Source organism: Phoenix dactylifera, chromosome 2 (genome assembly GCF_051530095.1).
Source record: "Phoenix dactylifera cultivar Ajwa chromosome 2, Ajwa_hap1_PhDact_Kaust_v1.1, whole genome shotgun sequence".
Classification (NCBI taxonomy): domain Eukaryota; kingdom Viridiplantae; phylum Streptophyta; class Magnoliopsida; order Arecales; family Arecaceae; genus Phoenix; species Phoenix dactylifera.
Window position 1 is genome coordinate 1,385,659 of NC_143191.1, and position 24,193 is coordinate 1,409,851.

The following is a 24,193-nucleotide window of genomic DNA, read 5'->3' on the forward strand; positions in this document are numbered from 1 at the left end:
GCCAGTTAGCCAAATGACAACCAAATTTTGGAAGTGCAGGATCCATGTCTATAAAATCACCAGCATAAACAGGCCAGTAGCACTGCAATCTAATGTGCTGCTTGTGAGGAATATAGGGTCTGTCCTTATATATTTGGCTTCATAGCCTAACAAACAGCATATGCTTCTCCTGATGTTTCACAAACAGTTCAGCAAAAATTAACAAGAGAATTTGGGAAGTTTATAAGAATTGCATACAAGAACATAAAAGGCCAAGCATGTAAAAGAAAATTACTCTTTGGAGACCCATACTACCTGCTTGCCTACATTTTTACCAGTGAATAGGCCAACGAATGAATTTGGAGCACTCTCAAGTCCTTCACTCATGTCTTCCATGTAAACAATCTTCCCTTGTTTGTAATAACTAACTATATGATCCAAGAACTGAGGAAACAAGTGCAGATAGTCGTGCTGAAGGAAACCCTGCATCCTGATGCTCTTTGATACAAGACAATGCAGGTTACGGATTCCCTGAGGATCGGAGACTCCATGCTGAGAGACCATTCCACACACAGCAATTCGGCCATGTGGTCTCATGTTGAGGAGCGCCGCGTCGAGCATTGGGCCACCGACGTTATCAAAGTAGATATCGATGCCCTTGGGAAAACACCTAAGGTTTACAGGTTAAAAAAGATGAAGGCGCTGAGGACCGGTACAAGGCATGACATGGGAAATTCAAGAGCCCAGGCATCACATAATAAAGCTGAAAATTATAGGAAAGCAATATGACACATGATGATGATAAGAAATTTCAGTTCAGCATGGAGATTTGATTTTCTGTATGATCTGACCTATTTGATAGAAAAAATTGTCGACCAATCTAAAATAAAAAGAAATAGAAAATGAAGATTTTGTCGATCTTGCAAAAACTGTACGTAACTGAGTCAAACATGTCCGAACTGCTCTCTCAACAAACAAACATGTCCGAACAGACTCAGTCAAGTTTTGACCGAAAATTCACAAATGAAAACCTTATTTGGATAACTTAAAGCTCGCAGTTTCCTAAATTAAATTGTGAGTTTCATTGAAATGATATCATCAAAAAAATCTCATCGTGGCCAGAGAAGATTGACTAGGATGCATGACTTGAAGTAGAGAAAGTTCGATGAATTAATAGAGCAAATTTATGTGACCTGATATCAAGCCCAAGCGGACCTCTAAGAATCATTAAAAAATTAGCCAAAATGAGATGTTGCAATATACACCAGAGCCAAGGTCCAAAAATCACATATTATCGGCTATTTGCATTCAGATATATGATCTAAACAATTTGATATGAAACTGTACATTTGAAGTTAAAAAAAAAAAAAAAATCATCTGGGCAAGTCATTTATTATTTACAGTTCACCTGAAATAAATAAATAGCTAAATAAGCTCATCATGAGAGTTTCAGAATATGGTCATTTCTATTACGATAAAATAACAACGAAGTTATAATAAAGACCATATAAGCTGATTTAAAGGATGTTTTCTCTTAAAATACTTCATAATGAAAGTTTTTCTCTTCAATCTTTGTGTTAGTATATCAACCATTGATGAGATCAAAACTGGATAGCGTGTTCACTGCACAAACATTCGCATAATTCATTTACACAGGAAGCTTCTAAATTCTTGGTGCAGACTTAGGTGAGTTTGAAATTTTATCCCAAATGAATCATTTTCACCAAACTAGATTTAGCTTATTGCTGATGGAACTGGAGAGAGCTGAACAATGAGGATGTGCTTGTTTCAGATTCCGCTTACAAATGAATCTGTACCCTTTCAGCGGTCAAGTGTCTGACCTCCACCCCCTCTTTCTTTAATAGAGTCCTATGGCGCATTGGGCCTTGATGTGAAGGTCTCGTACCATGGCCATGGTATAGGGGTGGCAATTGGTGGGGTTGGGTCAAGTCAAAGTGGATTCATGTCAATAAAATTTTCCAAACCATACCCGACCCATTTATTTTAAATACACCAGGGCCCATCCACCAACCTATATAAATTTGCACTTGCCAATTATATATATAACTAAAGAATAAGACAAAATATAGCATGCAAATATCACAAACAAAAAAAATCAGATTAAATTTGCAACATATCATCATAAGCAAGATTCAAATATCGGAGGGACGTCCCGTAAGATACCAAAATGGGGTGCCATCCCATGTATTGGGACAAAACCATCCCGCCATCATCCCAACATCTCGATCAGCACGTCTTGGGACATCCTGTGTCCCAAATGTCGAGATAGGATGAGATAGTGGCACGTCCCATTCCATAAAAAAATCAAGATAGCCCCGTCCAATAAGATTTAAAACCTTGATCATAAGCACAAAAAATTAAAAACTTAGAATCTATCACAATCAAAAATTAATTAACGATGAATTGACTAAGATGCAACAAATAGAATAGTGAGATGAACATGGACCATGGGTTTGGGAACCGATAATTTCTGGCTGCTTCAACTTGGGTGACCCATCAGATTCGAGAGCTAAACCCAAATCCACCCATTTATAAATAGGTTGGTTTCATTTTGACCCATTATTGATCTGAATTTAACAATGACCAAACCAAACCCATTTATTTCAGGTGGATTTGTACGGGTTAGCAGGTTTGGGTCATCTTATGCCACACTACCATGATACAAGGGTCTATGGACCATTATGCCATGTGCTCTTTGCCTTTGGGCTTGCTAACTAGTGCTTGACCATGGGGTCAAGGCTGAAAGGCCCACCAAACAAAAGGCTCATTCCCCTTCTTTCATCTGTTAAAAAAAACAAAAACACAAACTTGTACGAAGAAGCAATCTCGACCATCAAAATGACACCATATAGTATTTCACTGGAGGAGTGCCTGAAGAATAGAGTAAATAATGTAACAATACCCGTTATAGGAGGCAATCAGAGACAGCATCAGGAGAGAGCGATATCCATGAGCTCAGGTAAGGTACCATTTACCAACAGAATAGAACATAGACATGTATATCAGTCCAATGGCAACAGGACTATTTAACGCAAGTGACTAGTGAGCTGTGAGCCCAATGAGAATACTATGACACAGTAATTGTTTGTTTGATTACTAGGTTACAGTAAAACAAGATTTTGATGAAACCTGGTTTTGCTAGGGTTAGTTAAGCCATGTGCTTGCAAGTTACAGATTGGGTTATAGGTAACGCAAGCATCTCAAAATCTAATACATGGGTTTAATGAGGTTCCCAGGAGCTAGTGGTTCCCTTGAAACAGGTCTTTTACGATCTGAATCGCTACTCTGTTAGAAACCAAATCCTTGATATCCACATCACCTCTCATCTTAAGGAATAACACAATCTCCTCATCTACTCCACCCACTAAACTATACTCAATATCCATGCTTATAAATATCAGGTTTTACATAAAAGATTTTTGATAAAACTGGTAGCTTCCTCAGACTTAACAGACTCAAAATAAAAGGAAAAAAAAGTGCTACATATTGAAGTTGGATCATACTAACATTAAAATAGCTTTTTAAGAAACCTAGAAGAAGAGAGGGTTGATAGGAAGAAATGCAAAATAATAAACTTAAAGATGAAGGAAACTGGAACAACCAGCTAAGATGACACTTATACACTTAGATCCTAACTTATATAATCAAGTAGAAAGCATATATCAAAACTTCTTAATAATTGATAGATAGTTTATATATGGTGCAAGAACCTTGCTGACATTTCTAATACAGACTACATGCAATAAACTAAGCCACGACTAGAAAATTAAGATCCTCAGCAGTTAATTCCATGATGTGCTTGTGAACTGACCTTTTCAGAGCTATGTTCAAGTCAGATTCCTCTTTGTAATTGAAAGCTTCATCAAATCCTAGTTTGTTCTTCAGAAGATCAACCTGATTTTGCCATTTCAATTATCTCAATTAAAACAGCTAATCCTAAGCATATATATGAAATTAATGATTTAACAAGAGCCTACCTTTTGCCTCGTGCCTGCACTTCCAACAACATAACAGCCATATAGCTTTGCAAGCTGACCAACAAGCTGGCCAACTGCTCCTGATGCAGCAGACACAAAGACATACTCCCCAAACTTTGGAGAACAGATCTCATAGAATCCAGCATAAGCTGTAAAACCTGGCATACCTGTGGCAAAAAACTGATTTGAGACAGACATTGTTGAATAGCATATGCAATAGATCTGCCAAAAGGATCCAAAAGATATTAAACACCGAACGTAAATACCCTGTTAATAGCTCGGTTCATAATTTATGAGTATCAACAATAAAAGACCGTATTTCCCGATATTGACCCATTCGTATACACAAAGCTAAATAAGCAAACTCAAAAATAGAATAGGTAGACAAAATTTGTGGGATTACCAAAAAAGCATCCCTTAAAAGAAACTGGATAATTTGTCCTATATATTACAAGTAATAAAATCACATATATTTGTTAAAGGCATATATTTTCAATAAAAAAATTGTAAAACCTCAGTAATTAGCTTCTTTTACTTGCCCGCTTATCTTCCATTTGAGTAATAATGAAACTAAGCAATAAAAAAAAGGATCACTAAAAGAAAACAAATTGGTCCTATTGTCAAACATTTATGTACTCTTTTGTGGTTTCTTGAAACCTAATGCCATGTCTTCACCTACCACCACCTGGCATAAACTTGGCCTGGCCATCCACACTGGGAACTCGTGGCCCCCATCAGTATATAATTCTAATCCCTTTTTCAATCTCAATCAAACAGTGGCCTGGATCTTCCAAAACCTTCTCTCACACACACACCACTTTAGAGCAAACAGATAGATAGGGAAAAGCAAACAAAAAAAACAAAAGCAACATATATATATTTTTGTGCTCATCTAGACAAACATTGGAGAATAAGATAACAATCGGAGCCGGTATACAGGTACACTTTTAAAGATGTCAGGAATCTGGAGGTAGTGATTGGAAGTTCGAAATCGTATCAAACATCGACCACTTAGGGGTCAAACGAAATGCATGTCTGCATAAGGCTAACATGCTTATGTTTTTTTTTTTATTGCAAAAAAAGTAGATATATATACGATGCTAGACTAACCCAATTTATGTATACGTTCATATATGATCAAAAAGCAACTGCTGGTGATGGGAGAGAGGTAAATTCGGAAAGAGGTGGTACAGCTTGAGGAAGAGAAACATCTTGTGGAGCCTGTATGTTTCAGCAAAGCATCGTTTACAGCGAGGTGCGATGTAGATTTATGCAAACATTACCTGTCTACAATGTTCATAATGCATTGTATTGAGCATGTAATAATATTTCTTTTTTTTTCTTTGCAAGAATAAATCTGAAAAAGATATGACATGATGCCAACAGTTTCAGCTTGCAATATTGCTGCATAATTGTCTTAAATTTGCTGGCAGATTTAGTAACAAAAAAAGGGGACCTACCAAGGAGACCCACATGATATGAGAGAGGGATATCTTTGATTTGAATCTTCCTCAGCTGCTCAGTCTTCGAAATTAAACTGTACTCTTCCCAACCAGTTAGCCCTGAGACCAACTCCCCCGCGCTGAATCCCGGATTATCGGAATCCACAACTTTGGACACCCCGAAGCCCTCTATCACCTTCAGGAATACAAGTAGCAAAATCTAAGAAAAGTTAAGGAGAAGAAGAAGAGGAAACTAAGAAGGGGAAAGAGGGATGTACCGAACCGGGCTGGAAGGGAGGGATGTAGGAATCGTAGTTCTCCCTCATCCTTCCTCTCATGTAGGGGTCGCAGGAGAGGTAGAGGTTCTTCACGAGGATGGCACCCGAACCCTTGGGAGCCCTCAGCCTGGCCTTCCCCTCTCTCAGCTCCATGTCCGTCTCCTTCGGAGCTCCCGCGATGAATCCCTTCATCACCACCTGCTTGTTCCTCACCTCCTCCCCTTCGTCCATTTCCAACCCTCTCAGAGAGAGACAGTGAGATTTGGGTGGTGGAGAAACAGCGGGAGACGGCAGAGAGATGGAGAGAGGTTTTAATGGGGTTTGAGAGCTGTTTCGTGGGACAAAGAGCAGGAGCTGGCGCTACCAAAACTATAACCACAGGCGCGCCAGGAGCGGTGGGGAGCAAGGGTTTTTACCTGCCGATCGGCGGGCAGGATGAACCGAGATTTTGTTTTATCTCCATATAATAAATAATATAATATAATATAATATAATTAATTTTTTTTGAGATTTTGACTGATTTTTTCGGACTAAGATATTGAAATCTTGATCGATACGATAAATTAAAAACTAAAATTATATTTTATTATCGATTTTTAAAAAAAATTAATTAAAAAGATATTTAAGAAAGAAAAAGTGATGGAGGTGTGAAAAATGTAGAAAAAGAGGAGAGGAGATGATTTTTATTCTATAGATTAAAGAGTGCCAGATAGCCCATCTTTTATAGTTGAAGATGGCTATAGCTCATGTACATCAAATCATACAGCTTGAAGAATATTAGGTGACATGAATACATATTATATCAGCCAATATCTCAAATTTGATTGTTTTATATCAGCTAAGGTGATGAAGCTGAAATTTATGCAAATAACATATCAGAAGATGCTCCATAGTGATACCAGCTACAATGTTTGACTAAGATAAAAATCTTAAAGCAACAGTTATTTTTTAAGATATTTATATGTATATAGGAAAAGAAAAGATTTGCTTTGTCTCACTGCACTCGAATCTCTTAAAAAAAGTGATAAAGATTAAGAAATCAACAAAACTAAGATTCCAGACTTCTTTTATTTCATTATATCTATTTGAAACTTGATTGCAGCGCCTATTTTTATATTAGTGAGGTCTATGAACACAGAATCCATATCAGATTTTTTTTCCAGTCGGCAGAGATCACGATCTTTCTAAAGTAGAAACAGAGGATTCAACTACCAGGCAAGTTTCGGTAAGAAACGAGAAAATGGCCAGCAAGGAATGTAGTTAGCGGACCGTTGAGAGTCATTTAAAATAATAAGAAAAGGGAAGGGAAGGGGCGAGGGGTTGCCCGTTAAATGGGATGGGCTGGGCTAGAGGCCTAAAAGTGATTTTAGGCCTGGTCAAATGTTCCCCCGTAGTTTCTTGAGTTAAATTTGGGCTGGCACCACTGTGGCCAAGGCGAGTCTAGCTCAATTTCTTTTTATTATTTTTATTATTATTATTTTTTGGCTAAACTAGATGATTCAAATAATTCCAGTACGGATACAGAAGGTTACAAAAAAGTAAATCACGGAGCTCTCTAGGCAACTTTCTCTTCCCAACCCACAGAGCAACCCTGGAGTGATTAGATACATATGGGGCCACTCAGTCTGCGGCTTCTTTAGCCTCTCTAAACATGTACTTGGCTTCGAATGCCACGTTACCACTAATCATGGTCCGGAAGTTCCGAAGCAAAGGGTGGCACCCTCTCATGTCACTGGTCCTACCCTGTATCTAGCCAATCACCATAACCGAATTGTCCTCAAGTATAACTGCTCTAGCCTGCAACACGTGCCGTGCGTCGCCCAAACCAGCTCATGCCGCCCTCAGCTCGGCCTCTGGAAGCTCAATTTCAATTTAAGAACCACTCAGTCCATTTGATGGCTAAACTCTTCTTCTTTTTTTGAAACATCTATTTGACCGTTGAAAGCTATATCCTCCCTAGAGTTCCCATATATTTGCATACATGCCTACTACTAGAATTGAGGTGTTTTCAAGTATTGATGAATTAGAAATGAACTGCAATGGAACAAGGCTACCATCAAGCTAGGGACTTTTGTTGCCACTTGAAAATTCATAGTACCATGGTTGAAAAAAGAAAAGAAAAAGAAAAGAAGGAAACAAAAAACATACATATGAATATGAAAACCTAAAAGATAGAATAAATTAGTTTTTTATTATTATTATCTTTTTCAATATAACAGCGTCTTACACAAAACGTACATGAGTGCAGCCGACAAAATTAGAAAAGAGAAACTGACGGAGAGAATAGAAATAAAGGCTTAATTCTCCAAAAAAAACTCTCTAGTATGATAAGCTGCAAAGGAGGCCATCCAGTCGGTAGCACTGTTCGCCTCTCGGTAGATATGGGTGGTCTAAAAATTAGTTTTTTTCTATACACCAGGGTAAGTGCATAGGCAAAACTACATGAAACAAAGGCATTTGAGCGTCGGCTTGAGCAGGCCAATGCACAGACTTACCCAATACCCACAGGGATACCCTAGAATAATAGCATAATGTTGGTAGCATAAGCATCAAAGACAACTCGGTGGGATAACAGAACCAGTAGCAATTCCATAAGCATGCTTGCAATAACACCGCGCCCATTGATTTTGATACATGAGCTTAATGTCTTTCAATCGAATTCCATTGCATGGATTCCTTGGACTACAGTTGAAATTCACAGCCACTTTTGTTGCGGATGTCCCTCGAATGTTCTTGTACTTCACATGACTGATCTCAATGCCCGAATTCTGCAAAAAAAAATATATAGAAAAAATAAAGATTATTTGTAAGTTGGCTAGTAATTAGATAAATAAAGAAAAAAAAAACTTTATTGCCAATTGCTATCAAAGCTATTTGTGCATTTACTACAGATAAAAGTTCAATGCATACCTCTCCAGGGCAATTGTGGTTTCCAGGGCAATAGTTCTGGTCGATGATGATAGGGTTTTCGACATTTCGCATCACCGCGTCTACAAAGACGACTTCTTTAACGTAGCCACGAGCATTTGTTCCCCAAGTCTTAATCCTAAATCCGTTTTGAGTGTTCGCAAACATGACGGACTTTACCGTTATATTTTGCACACCCTCCACCTGAAGTCCCTCCCCCAATTTGCCTAAGCTCCCAATGCTGATACAAACCAAATCCCACAGAGATCTCAGTTTATTGAAGATGAAGTTAATGAAAAACTTTTGCTAAATTCATATGGGGTTTTTTTATATGAATATCCTTCTAAAATTTCAAATTTGTGTGAATACCTCCTTCAAAATTTATATTTATTTCTGTATCCTAGTGTTTTTGCACAAATTCCTCTAATATGATGATTCTTCTAACACCGTTAATAAAAACCATATTTATTTTAATTAAAAATAAAAAAAAATTTGAAATTACTTTTTTGTCCTTCACCGCGATCGCCTTATAAATATTTCATTTTGCACATCTACCAATTCAGGATATTTTAGTTATTTTAATTTCAAATAATGGTGTTAGATGGCATAGGTACATATATAAAAACAAGGATAAAAAATAGTAAAATAGCAAAACAAGTGTTTTACGAGGGTATACATGTAAATATCAATTTTGGAAGAATAGTCATGCAAAATTTGATATTTAGAAGATATTCATGCAAAAAAATTATTTATATTATGTGAAACACCTTAATACAATATATACTGCATGCACTAGTAGTCAAGAGTGCCCAACATGATCCGGGTTCAACTATCAGCATCCTTCTCCTAAATGTTCCTTCTCAGAGAAATTCATAGTTCAAATCCTAATAGTGGCACATCATCGCTGTTTTTTTTTAAAAAACAAGTTCAAAAATATATGATGTGATTGACATGAAGGTGAATGAACTGGCTTAAATTCAAGAATCGTTTAGAAATGAAAATGTTCTGTTCCTAATTTAGTTCATGAACAACATAAGACAATGGCTTATGAGGCCTGTAGGTCAATTTGTCTGCTTGTGTGCATGAGTCTAGAGTACAGGCCATTAGAAGAATTAAGAGGGTGGAGAGTTCCTCCTATGCATGAATAAAATATCTAGATGAACATGAAATAGAGGGTTGGAAGAATTAAGAAACGATGCATTTCAGCTGCCAACTTATGGCCAAATCTTAGAGCCACATTGACCCATTTTTTCCTGAGTTTGGTCAAGTTACCGATCGGTTTGGGGCCAAATTCAGATAGACCTAGCCCTGGTTAATTTTTTTGTGTCAAGATATGTTCACCTGATGCCATGCCCTGGTCCGCAGAACACACGTTCAATCCAAAGGTGGGAGGTGCCCGGTCCGATGGAGATGCAGTCATCGCCGGTCCTGATGTTGGCCTGAACGATGCTCACGCCGGTGGACATCTGAACATGGATGCCGTCAGTATTCGGGCTGTTTTCTGATGCCAGGATGTGAACGCCTCGAATCCTCACTCCTTGGCAACCAAGGATCACAATGTGGAACAGCTCGCTGTTGATCGACGTTACGCCGTCGATCGCGATGTTCTTCGAGTTGCTGACAATCAGCGACTGCAAATTAATCCAAAAAAACAACAACCATTTTTAGAGCAAAGAACTTATTTCACATGAAGTGGTGAGTGGCTGAATTCTGGTTGGAAGCAGGAGAGCACAGGATCTTCCTTATTTATGTTATTTTTAACTTATGCTTAATTTAAGCAAAATAGTTTAATTGATCTATTCTTCGCGTGTGTTTAGTCCTATATAGATCATTCATGGAAGAGATCTTAGGTACTTGTACAGAACTAAGAAACTCCAAAAATATCTTCTAGCTAGTCTTTTTTTGTGAGATCCTAGGTTGTGACAAATAGTATCAGAGCAGATCCGGCCTATAACCCATGCAGATTGGGGGATACTGCAGCACGGACTCATTAAGTCTGATTACGGACCGATCGTGGTGCTAGTAATTAGATTTCAATGAAATTGGATAGAGCTTAAACAAAGAGAGCGTGCGTGTTTAGTCTTGTCAAAAAGATATTGGGTACTTATACGGGCTAAGAAATTCTATTTATATTATGACCTGATTTACTTACAGGTGCACCGGTTGGGCAGCTCCGGCCATCAAATTTGCAGGTCCACAAAGCTCCACCTCTTGCGTCGAGGTTCCCGCCGCGAATCGTGACGCCTTCGACGTTATTAAAGGCAATCCATTTCCCTGAAGCATCTGACTTGCCGTAGTATGAAGGCGAGACGATCGTCCCATGGATCGAAAACTTGATCGCAGTGTTCTTGCATGGGCCATGGAAGATGGCTTGGCTTACTAGGAAACTCCCTGCAGGCACATGGATGGTCGCCGGAGAAGATGACCGGCACGCCGCCGCCCAAGCTTTGAGGAGTGGCTGGGCCGAGTCCGTCTTTCCATCAGCTTTGGCTCCATAATTAAGTACACTGTAGACTGCATTTGATCTTGGCAAGAAGCAGAGGAGAAATAGTTTGAGTAGGACAAAGATAGGGAGCTTTGCCATGGGACTAGTACAGTAGTACTCTGCTTCTAAACAATGTACAAAGAGATGTGGTTGGTTGCAGTGAGTTTTAAGGGTATTTAAAGGATTGCTGCCCTTCCAAAGGATGACTACTTGGTTTGAGACATTTTCTGACTTACGTGAAGGGCTCGAGTTCTTTGGTCAAGCTTAAGCCATGGAAACTCTCTTTCTCTTGCGAGGACTTTGATTGCGATGTGGGGTTTGTTGGATTCCGAGAGTTGAGACTGTCCCTTGGAAATTGTTGTGGAAAAAGGGCATTTGTAACATGAAGTCCAGCTTGATTGAGGCTTGATGCCCGTCTAACTCGGCAAATTTGGAATGCAAGGAATGAATGGCTTTTTCCAGCATTGTTTCAGAACCGATTTGTCCATTTCTTCTAATGCTCAATCAAGACCCTGAAGTAGCTGCAAGAGTTACTTCTTCTAGCCCACTGGGTGTTAAAAATGATGCTGCTGGATCTGGATCCATATTAAGAGATTGTAAACTATGTATTCAGGTGGCAATTCGCACATTAGGAGCAAACTAGGATTTGGTAGAAGATGACTCTAGTACCATAATTCGCTGGATCTTTGTTGATACTTCTAATCCATACACAGACATATTCCTTTGTTCAATGATGCAGTGCAACATTGAAGAGCTTTTTGGGTGTTTAGAGCAATACATATACCGCGAGAGTTGGCAGATCGGATGGCTGCTAGAGCTTTTCAAGGGGATTGTTATGGCATGAACAACCACACATTCACGGCATATTATTACGCCGATATGCTGTGAATATAGCTATGAAAATTAGAAAATAAAATATTCTTAAACGCTATAGGTACATGAGTCTCAGAAGACCAGAGAAGCCTTTTGAAATGATCCGCCACAGACCAGACCATCACTTTGCCGCACCATTTGTGGTAAATCACAAATGTTTCCTTAAATAAATGTAGTTGACATGAAAATTTAAAACATTAAAATATAGACAAACTCATGAGGAGAAACAAAAGATTTCTAACCCACAGTTGACTCTTGGTTCAGTCGGTTGGCCATTCATCCAACTTTCCGCTTATTAAGGAGGAGGCTTAGAATGGATTGTGCTTGTCTCCATCCACTCCTACCCAACGTCAATTTTGGCGCAAGTTTTGGTGGCAAAAGAAGAAGGATGGCGGAGAAAACTTTGGACGCTTTGGCAAGGAGGCTGATTCAATGTATAAAGGGATTTTGACTTTGATAAAGAGCCTTCTTCCTTTTTAAGGCCAGTAATAAAACATGTTTTGAATTTTCGAAATGTAGAACTCCAAGGTTGGATTATTTCAGAGTATAAAGTGTACCTAGCTAAAGTTGGTGCAGTCAAACCTAAAAGCATAATGATAGGACCCAAAAGGCTTTAGGTCCAGTGTCTCTAATACAAGATAGAAGCTTAGCTTAGATTAATTTGGATGCCTTGTGGGAGTTAATATGCCATTTTTTCCCCCCTTCTGCAAGTTAGACTCTTTCTTATAGTTTCTCTCTCCCATTTTTTCCTTGCTCTCTTCTCTTCTTTCCTAAAAATCGAAAGGGCCATTTGGGTTAAACCTCTATATGATCATGCTCGTGATAGGTAGGATTCAAACCAAGCTAGCTTCATCGTATCCTTGTAATGACCTTGCCATATACCTACACGAGGAGGGCGAAATTCATTCTTAGGATAGTATCTTCAAACACCTCATTTTAGACATACCTTCCGATTTTATTTTATTATTTATTTTAAAAATATTTATAAATCTATTTTATGCAATTATTAGTAATTTATAGAATAGTTTTCAAATAAATTCAGTAAAACCAAACTAAGGAAATAACTTACTCTAACATAAACTTGACTAGGAATTTGACTCCACTAATTAAGTTGGGCCTAGAGCGATATGTTTCCTTATCTAATATTAAGATTTCATAAGGTCAATTTTAGTCCAATTTAATTTGGATATGAATAGGCCCAATGAAATATTACTGCAATTTTGGAGAGATAATCTTTAACTAGATGAAAAAACAAAGCAATTGAATTGTTAAATTTATAATGCCTAAATATCTCTCCATGTTCTAAATTTCAATATAGTTTATGAATTAGGGATTGCCCTCAAATCTCGTCTTAGTAGCCAAAGTATACGGACTCAGGACCTCACCTTAGCCTTGCTTAAGACCTAAAATCCAGCTACAGTACTTTTAAGAAAAACTTTGTTAAAAAATGAATTCAAGTATCAAGGTTCCTCCTGTTAAAATCACCACTTGTCCTAAAAGCTTAAGCTGATAGGATAAAGTAGATTTATTTATATATTTTATATTTTCTTATACTCCCCCTCACATGTAGGCTGGACTTTTCTTTAATGGGCGAGCCCAACATGTGAAATTTTTAATAATGGGGTTAAAGAGTGTGGAGACAGGGTTCGAACTCAGGACCTCTGCTCTAATACCATGTTGAAATCATCACTTGTCCTAAAAGCTTAAGCTAATAGGATGAAGTAGATTTATTTATATATTTTATATTTTCTTACACCTCCATTATCTGCATTCTATGAATTTTAGACTGATAATCAATATTTGTCGATGAAAAAACCTATAAGAAACTACCAAGAATTTGTTTGAAAGAAATCATTCAGCAGCTAATAAATAGAACAGTAATGTGACTTTTTGATCCATAGTCATATGTTGCATGCCAAATAACCTAGTCCTTATATGATAATGTTACTTAATAATTATGTTATTGTATATTTCTTAAGAAAAATATGTTGTTATATCTTTTTCTAGTCATGCATTAGGTATTGATATTACCAATCTATTTTTAAGTTTAGTGATGTATATATCAATCCCATCATCAAGACCAACCTTAAATCCCAACACATCCTAGCTCTTTTATCCAATTGCCAACCAAAACAGGATGGTTATAACCATGTTAGATTTAGGACTTAAAAGGTAGGGTTGCAACTTGAGTGGGTTGGATCGGATTGTGGGCAAACCCTGAGCCAACTCAACCCAACCTTCGGTTTAGATTGCACCCAACCCAACTTCCATTGTTACTAAAAAGGGCGTAGATTGAGCCTGGTTTAATTAGGATCAGCAAATGCTCTTAGATTGGCTCAGCTCAGAATTTTGTAGCTGGGGGCCAGACTCATGAGATAGACCCAGGTAGAATTCAGCTAAATTCCGACTAAATACTTGCATACAATCAAAGTCCATGGCGAAACTCCAGCGCACTAATACCAGAACCAGTGATTTAAGACTGAAGATGAGGGCCACGAAGTCTGCTTTAAGAACCGACTTGCATAAAGACTGCATGATCGATGCCATTTTATCCTGAGGCATCTGATAAAATGAGACGAATTAATGCTGCATCTTGAAACGGTGATCATTTTGGCTACGCCTGATATGATATCAATATCAGGCAAGCATACTGGAACTGGACGCGTTGTGGGATTAAGTTTAACTTAGACATGAGGATAACAAATTAAGCTGAAGATTTTATTCTGTTGTTATATCATCGAGATTATTGAAGACAACTTGGAGGCTCGACAAAGCCAGAGGCAGTGCCTTCAGCACATTCACAAGATGACTTCGCCGGCTCATTTCCATGGGTAAGGTCTATCTCTTCCAGCCTTATTCCGGTGCATGGGTTGGTGCTGCTGCAGTTAAAAGTTACCGCCACTTGTGACGCAGATGATCCCCGGATATTACTGTAAGTCACCTGGCTAATCTTTACTCCAGAATCCTGATCAGAGAGATTATGGTAATAATTAATCCAGTCAGCTATATATGCAAATTTAGAAAACATAGATCAAAATATTAAAAATTCGAGCTCAGAAAATTAAGGCTGTAACTTCCAATTTATACAGGCAGGCTAATATAATATATATTCAAGTTTGTTTGGTGAATAAACGGAGCTGAAATATGCGCGCACCTTGGGCACAGAGTTATAATTTACCAAACAAATGAGCTTAAACAAGCTTGACCTAGAATGAATTAATGTATCACTTATTTTCACATATAAATTGATATCAAAAACAAAATAATTCCCTCTTGAAGTCCTAATCAGAAAAAAAGGAAGTCATCATTACCTCCACCCTATGATGCATTTATTTTTGGAATTCAAATTTCCCTAGTCACAACACAATCTATATATTCTGATCCGATCCTCTGCGTTGCATCATGGAGAACGATGCAGCTCTCGATGACCGCTACATCATCTGATTGCAGAGATAGACGAATAGTTATCAAACAGAGAAAATGTTACGTGCCACATACAGCAAATTTCGCATGCCATGCATCATACTTTGCTCGATAAATTTTTATCTCTACGATCAGATGATATAGTAGTTATCTAGGGTTGCACCGCACTCTACGGTGTAAGCCGACAACGCAAGGAAACATTTGCCCTTGGAAATAGACTGAATTGCATTACCTGGCCAGGGCAATCTATGTGGTGGGGGCAGTAATACTGATCAATGATGACGGGGTGTTTGACATCATGCATCACGGCGTTTTGGAACAACACATCCTTGACGAACCCCTTGCTCGGCCTCCCCCACGTCTTTATCCGCAGCCCGTTCTGCGTCCCGGCGAACACCGTCGTCCTCACCGTCACGTTCTCCACCCCCTTCTCGTCGTACGACTTCCCCAGGCTCCCAATGCTGCCAGCCATGCACGTACCAGTACCATCACATCGATGCACGTAAGAACACTAAAAGACTCCCACACGTGTGAAACGCAGCTCATTTTGATGATCCTACCGAGATACACGACATGCAATGGTGTACCTGCACCATGCATGTTCCCTCGGATATCCGGGTTGCATCTTCCGCGCGAAAGGACGATGGATCTTCCTTCCACCGCGTCGACCGTTGGACGGCACTCCGCACAGAGTTCAAAGCACTCCGAGCTCCCTCGATCACCCACCTGCACCGATCTCGAAGTGACTATCGCGCGATCCAACGGTGGATGCGCGGGAAGGAAGGTGAATCATCATCCCCTGGCGCGAAAGATATACAGCCCTCGTCCTGTTCCCTAGCTCACCTTATGCCGTGGCCGGGCCCGCAGGCGACCTGCTCGATCCATAGGCCCGCCGTGCCGGGGCCGACCGAGACACAGTCATCGCCGGTCCCGATGCTGGTCCCGGTAATCGTCACGTCGGTGGATCCCTGGACGTGGATGCCATCGGTGTTCGGGCTGTTTCCCGGAGCCCTGACCTTGACGCCTTGCACCGTCACCCCCTGGCAGCCTTCGATCACGATGTGGTACAGCTCGCTGTCGATCGAACTCAGGCCTTTGATCATGACGTCCTTCGAGTTCCTGAACGTTAACGACTGCATGGAGAAATTAAAAATGATGAATTAAGAGACGACCGCTGGAGGAAGGCCATTCTACGCCGGGAGCACGTACGTACCGTTGAACCTTGGGGGCAGTTCCCACCGGAAGTCTTGCAGGCCCAGAGAGATGAGCCACGGCCATCGATGGTCCCGCCGTACACCGAGAGACCCTGGACTCGATCAAACATCATCCACTGCTTAACCTTTCCAAAGTTGGCGTAATCGGACGGTGCAACGAGGGTGCCATCGTTCTGGAGAGTGATGTTGCTGCTCTTACAGGGACCGTAGAAAGCGAGGTGACCCACCAAGAAGAAGCCAGCGGGTACAAGGATGGTCGCAGGTCCCGTCGAGCCGCAGGCAGCATCCCATGCACTGAGGAATGATTTGGTCGAATCCGTCTTGCCATCTGGTTTAGCGCCGAAGTCTACGACGTCGACGTAGACTGCTTCCGCCGATGAGAACAAGTGGATGGAGGGCAGTAGTAGGAGAAGAAGAAGAAGAAGGGAATTGATGAGTTGAACCATATATGAGACTCTAGTAGGAATGAATGGAGATGTTTTGGTGGGTATTTTTATAGACTTACGGGAGGTTCTGGTGGCTGAAAATGGGAGTATATATATATTGCTTTAATTCTCCAGATATGAGACAGATCACATTCGTACAATTTCGAACACATATGCAATTATATAGGATACAGAATTTTGGTAAGAAAATAAAAATCAAGGCAAAATAGAATTGATTAATTTCATTCCAAAAACTAAGGTGTCAAATATGTGTTTATCTTGAGGCATCCTAATTTGAGACATGGATTACTGAGAAGGAGAGGATTGTTTTTTCACTTGGCAGCTCACTATGTTGTCAAAGTCAAGGCATAATAGAATTGATTAATTTCATTCCCAAAAAAAGGCATAATAGAATTGATTAATTTCATTCCAAAAACTAAGGTGTCAAATATGTGTTTAATTGTAGACCGGAAGGGATCTTTCTACCAAACTTCTTGTGCTTAGCATCAATTTCTTGCTACCTTGAATTGACCAATCTGAGTAAGTGGGTTTTATTAGGTGAATTTGAGCTCAGTTTTAGGTCACTTAATTTGCAGCTCATAATATTAACAAAATTTCACTTCTTCAGGTCCATGTTGGACCATGTGACAAGCTGATTTATATCTGTAGTGGAAAATATGAACTCTATTCCTCATATGACTTGACAAGTGGAGTAAAGGAAAGGAGAAGGAAGCGGCGTCAATTACAAATCAATACATATCATCACCCTCAAACATGAAGTTATACCAAAGGCTCCGCTTGAGCCTTGCGAGCTTTGTGAGCTGTGACAGTGTTGTTCTTGCATACTGCTAAGAATTTTAGCCTTGCATGCAATTAGGAATTTTAATTAGCAGCATCATCACAATATTGGAGCAATCTTGGATAATATATAGCTTCAGTGTTTCGAGACTAAGCCGTGCCTTTGCTGCCACGGTTTCCCCATGCGTGCAAGGGGACGAAAGGACTAATTTCATTGGTGCAAGGAGCCTTGTTTTATGGTTATTGTCTCCAAGGTGACATGTGACATAGATTCCTCATCAACTTTCTCCATGGAGGAATTAAACCACAGCAGGTGTATGGAGGGAAGAGAGAGAAATGGTGGCGAAAGTTGACAGCATCACCTTCCAAAAATCTCTTATATATATATGTGTGTGTGTGTGTGTGTGTGTGTGTAGTCATCATCAATATAACTTCCAAACTGAAAGCTCGGTGGAGTTCTCATGCATGTTAAGAGGGCGTGCTTCACAAGCCAAGTGAAACGTAACCACATTTAAAAGAATATGTTATTATCTCTATATGAGTGCTCAGCTATGTATTAGCACCGGATTTTATTCCCAAAATATTTTGTTTGCGTGCATGCATGATGCTTTCATTCTTTTAGTTTGTGTTCTTTTTGAGTTAATTATTTGAAAAATATAAGAGATATATCCATTCAAGGAAGAGCATCTTTAATTTATTTAATGAATAACCTTGAAGAGCTTCTCCACCTTTCAAGAGCAAATCCGACTATCAATATTCCTGAAATGCTCTTTTCCTGAGCTATTTATATGCCCTAAATCAACACTCAATCGCATGTATTTAATGTGCAATATTAATTCCAGTCTACTAATATACAGTAGGAAAGGATTGCGGCCGGCTTCACTTTTCCAAGTCTGAGAGCCTGAAGCTATGCATCCCCCGAAAGCTCCAACAAGAAAAAAAGAAAAATATGGTGCTTTCTTTCCCATGCGCCCCCTAGTCCTAACATCAAGGGGAAAAAAGAGAAAAATCTTCATTTCCTTCTTTAATTAGAATTCTTATAGACTCAAATATCTTTTCAGTTAAAATAATCCTTCGTAGATATAGAGGTTCCTTGATTAAATCTTTCATGTATTTTTCTAGTTAAAATTACAGCCATCCAAGTGCATCGCTCTTGCTGGATTCTAGTATATTAATGGGATATTTTGAGAAATTGGCTTAAAAATGAGATCTTGAGCATCATCCAAATCCTATAGCAAAGATATGATAAGAGGTAAAAAGACTCACTGCTGAAATTTATAAGCACTTTTTTGGAGTTCACGTATAATTATGATCATGGATCTTGTGTCTCTCTCATGCCTAGCAAGTTTCATCCACCACTCGTCTTAGGGCAGGATGGGACCAGATGGATAGAGTTAGATGAAGCAGGTTGGATAGATCAGGTCGATTGAAGCTTCAGCAATTATATTTTTGTATACGAAGAAAACAAATAAAAAATAATATAAAAATAATTATTCACATAATATTAAAAGGAGTCGAATAAATAGAAATTAGAACATAACAAACTAAATTTTTCAATAAAATATTATTCTTTAACAAGTTAAATATCTTTTGAACTGAAAAAACAATCGATTAAAACATGAATAACTTAGCATCATTGGCATATAATCCTTCACATGTTCCATTTTTCTCACGATTGAAGCAAATAGGACAAACAATGAGGAAAGGATTTGCGGAGAGCCATATCCGATCGAGTCTCCAGATGGATTTTACTATTATTTACACCCACTTCGGATCGAGTAAAATCCAATCTACTAGAGTCAGGGTGGATCTGGGGCAGAGTAAAGTGTCACCCCTAGCAACTTTAAGGCGGTTACAAAGTAAATATAACTGGTTAATCTTCCGGTTTCCTAGGCTTGTTTTTAATTGTAAGCCAATATTTTGAAGATGAGAGAGTTCGTTTTTATGCTATCCGCGCGTATTAGGAATTTGACAAACCTTGTAATCCCTGGAAAAAACGTTGAGACCCAAACTACGAATTTTACGGGCACTGGACAAATATTCAGAAGTTAATTGGGACCATGAATGATACCAACGGTTTTGGCCGAAATTATTACTAATAAAAAAGACATATCAATCCATTAACTCTTCATTCCATTCCATTGCTACTAGAGTAGTAAAACATCTCACATCAACCAAATCATTAACTCATACTCCGATATACGGTTACATATATAATATTACAACTCAAGAACTCAGAAGCAGCTCGGCACGACAGAACCAGAGGCAGTACCATGGACATGTTGACAAGACGATCTTGCCGGCTTGTTTCCATACGTAAGCTTTACGTCTTGCAGCCCAATTCCGCTGCATGGGTTGCTGGCACTACAATCAAAGTTTATCGCCACTTGTGATGCAGATGACCCTTGCACATCCATATATTTCACCTCACTAATCTTCACCCCAGAATTCTACACAAAGAGAGACAGAAAAAGTTTATTAAAAATATATATATATCAATATATAAATTAAAATTTAACAAGGAAAATTATATCCTAAATCCTACGAGAATACCGAACATGATAGAATAAAACGTTATTCCCTACGTGATGGGATAAGTTAGCCGTTACTATCAGACTAGTTTACCCTTGGAGTTGGATTTAATTTCTTTACCTGACCAGGGCACCGTTTCTCATCGGGGCAGTAATTTTGGTCAATGATGATGGGATTTCGGACATTTTGCATCGTGGCGTGCTCGAACACCACTCCCTTCACGAACCCCTCGCTCGGCCTCCCCCACGTCTTTATCCTCAGCCCGTTTTCCGTTCCCGTGAACGCCGCCGTCTTCACCGTTACGTTCTCCACCCCCTTCTCGTCGTACCCTTTCCCCAAGCTCCCGATGCTGCCGGCCACCAACATCACACGTGTGAGCGTTCCAGCACGAGACTCATGTACGTGTGAAACACAAATTTAATGATAAATAATAAAAAATTTTTTACACAAATGCCTCTAATATAATAATATGCAAAAATAAGAATAAAAAAATAAACTAGCAAAACAACTATTTTAGGAAGGTATATGTGCGAATATCAATTTAGAAAAAGTATTCATGCAAAATTCGATATTTAGAAGAATATTCGTGCAAAAAAATTCTAAATAATAATAATGGTGGAGATCCGCCATGGTGCAATGTTTTCCAAACCTTATGCCATGGCCAGGTCCGCAGGTGACCTTCTCGATCCACAGGTTCATCGTGCCAGGTCCGATCGAGATGCAATCGTCGCCAGTCTTGATGCCGGTTCCGGTGATTGTGACGTCGGCAGAAGACTGGACGTGGATGCCGTCGGTGTTAGGGCTGTCTCCGGGCGCCGTGATCCTGACCCCTTTCACTGTCACTGCCTGACAGCTGTCGATCACGATGTGGTACAGCTCGCTGTTGATCGACGTTAGTCCAGTGATCAAGATGTTCTTCGAGTTTCTGAACGCTAACGACTGCATGGAGAAGAGCATAATGGTCAGGTTACCGTACAGCTGCAGCTCATTTTACTACGTAGAACGGCAGTTCATATTGCCGGAATTTAACCTACCGTTGCACCGGCAGGGCAGTTCCGTCCGGCAACTTTGCAGGCCCACAGAGAGGAGCCATGCCCGTCGACGGTCCCGCCGTACACCGAGACGCCGTTGACGTGATCGAACAGCATCCACTGTCCAAGTTTACGAAGATTAGCAAAATTCGATGGCGCGACAAGGGTCCCGTCGATCTGGATGGTGATCCTGCTGCTCCTACAAGGACCATGGAAGGTGACCGGCCCTATCAGGAAGGAGCCATGGGGGACATGGATAGTAGCAGGGTTCGGAGACCGACAGGCGGCGGTCCACGCACTAATGAATGCTTTGGTCGAGTCTGTCCGACCATCGGATTTGGCACCAAAGGCAGTAACGTCGTGAAATGCTTCTACCGATGAGGAGAAGTGGATGAAACTTGGTAGGAGGAGAAGAAGGAGGAGGAAGGATTGCATGAGTTGAGTCATTGGACTCCTCTTTGTTTTAATGAAAGTTTACAAGGACTTGGATGGAGCCGGGTGGTCTGAGGGAGTTGGTATTTATATGGATCAGTGGATGGCTCTGGTGGCTGGAAAAGGACGAAAGGTTTGCCTGATTTCAGAGAGGGAGAGGAGTGTGAGAGTTTTTTTTTATGTGTGTGTTAAGTTAAAGCTTTCTATAAGGTTGTTATCCAAGTTTAGGGGGAAAGGAGGGGCTTGATTCTTGTGTTTGGTCTCTTGAGTTGGTATACAAGCAGGTTCCTTCAGGAGGACGGAATGCAAGTTTATATGATATGGCTATATTTTCAAAAGTTTATATGATGAGGCTAGAGAGGAGGACCTGCAAGTAACTGAAACTAGAATCTTGTCCACCGAACTGTTTTTTATTCAGTATCGGTTGCTTTCAACTGTTTCCGTTAAATTAATCCGTATATCCAAGAGGTTTTGTCTTTTTCCCTCTCTCCTTTGCTTTTATTTTCTTCTTTGGAGAAATACATGCAAAACCGGGCTCAAGGTAGCTTGCTTTGGCTAATTAGAATAAAAGTGAACATCAGGCTGTTCATTAAAGCCTCATAAATCACAAAAAAACAGCATACAAAGGCTGTAGGACACTACGAATTTCCATCAGCCTATGGGAACTCTAAAGCAGAGTTTTATTCCATAAGAACAACCCTGATCTCCCTTACTATTCTTTGCACCATATGTGTTTACTATAGTTGATTTACCCAACAGTACCTACCCAATCCAAGGATGCAAACTGGTATTTCTCAGAGTGTGGAAAATGAGGTGTTGCAAATAGAGGAACATGTGGCATGGGAATTGCTAGCTACGAAATATGCTACCACTTGTATCCTTGGTATTCTTCATGCACTCAAAAATGATTTCTACGTACTGGTTTCATAATCTTAAAAGAGTGTCTACTGCACATCAATCCATTTGGGGAGCAATCGAATGGAAGTGTGTGTGTGTGTGTGTGTGTGTGTGTGTGTGTGTATTTCTTCAAGGGAAAGGTAGAAATTTGTTGGTGCTTAGGAAAACTCACCCCATATGTATCGTTCCTTGAATTGGGCTATGGCTTTCTCTGCTTCATGAACCATCAGCATGAAACTTCTCTCTGTATGGTATGGCCATCTCTCTTTTTCATTAAATACACACATGTTCTTTTTCATTAGTTTCTCGTTTATGTTTCAAAATGTAGGCTATTTGGATTATTATTAAAATTTTGCCGTGTCATTCCATCCAATGTATCCGAAGAGATGAGTACCATCAAAATCTTACGTCTCTGAACCTTCTTTTCTTGAATGTGAACACTGGTTGAACTCATTAACTATTCTTAAGATAAATGAAGGAAAGAATAGAGATCTCACAAAGCACGGGGAAATAGTAACTATTCTTATTTTGAAATTTATGTTGATAGATATGATATGTTCATTAATATGTTTAACTATAGAAAATCTTACAAACTGTAAATTTCTATCTTGTACAAAGTAGAGGTTTTGGTAACTTGCAGAGTTTGTAAAACTCATTTATCTTTCCTCATTCTTTCGGGAGAATAGACGGGGCTTGGGATCGAGCAATGAGGAGCTTAGGGTTTAAAAGATATTTGATTAGTGTTTCTTTGAACAATTAGATTAGACTTATTCTTATTCATTATTATTTGTAGATTATTTCTTTTGAATCATTATATTTGATTATTTATTTATACCACTGCTTAAGTTTGGAATTATGTGAATACGTACAAATCAAAAGGCAGGCCTTGCATGTTCTATGAGGTTAAACCCTTTAGATGTGTAGCCTTCTGTCACGTGCTCGGCTGAGGCCATTGGGTTAGGGTGTGACAAAGGCAGAAGAAATTAATAATCCATTAAAACCTAGGTTGCTTACATTCTTTAGTTGAAACATGATCTCAATATATCATTTTTCTAAGTAGGAACTCCCAAAACTATCAGAAGGTTCGTGTTCTTCACCAACAAATGCTCCAAAAAGAAGATCAAAACTTGAGAATCATAACATGTTGTGTTAGACTTCAGAGCAAGAAATTATATTCAGATGTTTGAGAATTCACAAATCCATAATCCGACGTCAACAATCCAGCTGTATTTTCTCTTGGCATTATTTGGCGGCATTGTTATAGTGTGCTTCTTGATGGCAATGACAGGGTTATTTAGTCATTTGAAATTTAATTTTAAATTTCAAAGTATGAATTATGTGGGAGCATTTTGAATTTTGAATTTATGATTTTTTTTGGATGATTGTATGAGAATTTGGACCATCTCCATTTTTTTTCTATTTTATCTTGTTGTACTCTTTCTTTCTTGTATTCTTAATCTTTAATAAAATTCAGATGGA

At 39.3% G+C, this 24,193-nt stretch overlaps 4 protein-coding genes across 6 annotated transcripts; all 4 read right to left on the minus strand.

The window, feature by feature from the left end:
• Window positions 1-101: 101 nt before the first annotated feature.
• Window positions 102-6,086, minus strand: LOC103706119 (Zinc-binding dehydrogenase family protein). 2 transcript variants are annotated; one of them, XM_088714871.1, is made up of 6 exons: window positions 5,698-6,086; window positions 5,438-5,615; window positions 3,978-4,144; window positions 3,812-3,894; window positions 295-649; window positions 102-169 (listed from the first exon to the last, which is right to left on the minus strand). In XM_088714871.1, exons 1-6 carry the CDS (start codon window positions 5,926-5,928, stop codon window positions 140-142), a joined length of 1,044 nt encoding a protein of 347 aa, XP_088570997.1. In that variant the 5' UTR covers window positions 5,929-6,086; the 3' UTR covers window positions 102-139. The 2 variants fall into 2 exon arrangements, with proteins under 2 accessions (XP_088570997.1, XP_008788347.3); XM_008790125.4 differs by lacking the exon at window positions 102-169 and having other exon boundaries at window positions 188-649.
• Window positions 6,087-7,876: 1,790 nt separating this feature from the next.
• On the minus strand, window positions 7,877-11,287 carry LOC120113363 (polygalacturonase-like). Its single transcript, XM_088714870.2, has 4 exons — window positions 10,757-11,287; window positions 9,946-10,235; window positions 8,608-8,845; window positions 7,877-8,465 (listed from the first exon to the last, which is right to left on the minus strand). The coding sequence occupies exons 1-4, from the start codon at window positions 11,186-11,188 to the stop codon at window positions 8,247-8,249; spliced, it is 1,179 nt and encodes a 392-aa protein (XP_088570996.1). The 5' UTR covers window positions 11,189-11,287; the 3' UTR covers window positions 7,877-8,246.
• A 3,418-nt stretch (window positions 11,288-14,705) lies between these two features.
• Window positions 14,706-17,045, minus strand: LOC148714495 (polygalacturonase-like). Its single transcript, XM_088717219.1, has 4 exons — window positions 16,599-17,045; window positions 16,229-16,518; window positions 15,618-15,846; window positions 14,706-14,927 (listed from the first exon to the last, which is right to left on the minus strand). The coding sequence occupies exons 1-4, from the start codon at window positions 17,043-17,045 to the stop codon at window positions 14,706-14,708; spliced, it is 1,188 nt and encodes a 395-aa protein (XP_088573345.1).
• Window positions 17,046-19,938: 2,893 nt separating this feature from the next.
• Window positions 19,939-22,174, minus strand: LOC103706062 (polygalacturonase-like). Of its 2 annotated transcripts, none has more exons than XM_008790032.4 (4): window positions 21,389-22,171; window positions 21,004-21,293; window positions 20,475-20,703; window positions 19,939-20,272 (listed from the first exon to the last, which is right to left on the minus strand). In XM_008790032.4, the coding sequence occupies exons 1-4, from the start codon at window positions 21,830-21,832 to the stop codon at window positions 20,057-20,059; spliced, it is 1,179 nt and encodes a 392-aa protein (XP_008788254.3). In that variant the 5' UTR covers window positions 21,833-22,171; the 3' UTR covers window positions 19,939-20,056. The 2 variants fall into 2 exon arrangements, with proteins under 2 accessions (XP_008788254.3, XP_088573331.1); XM_088717205.2 differs by having other exon boundaries at window positions 20,112-20,272; window positions 20,480-20,703; window positions 21,389-22,174.
• Between the last annotated feature and the right edge of the window lie 2,019 nt (window positions 22,175-24,193).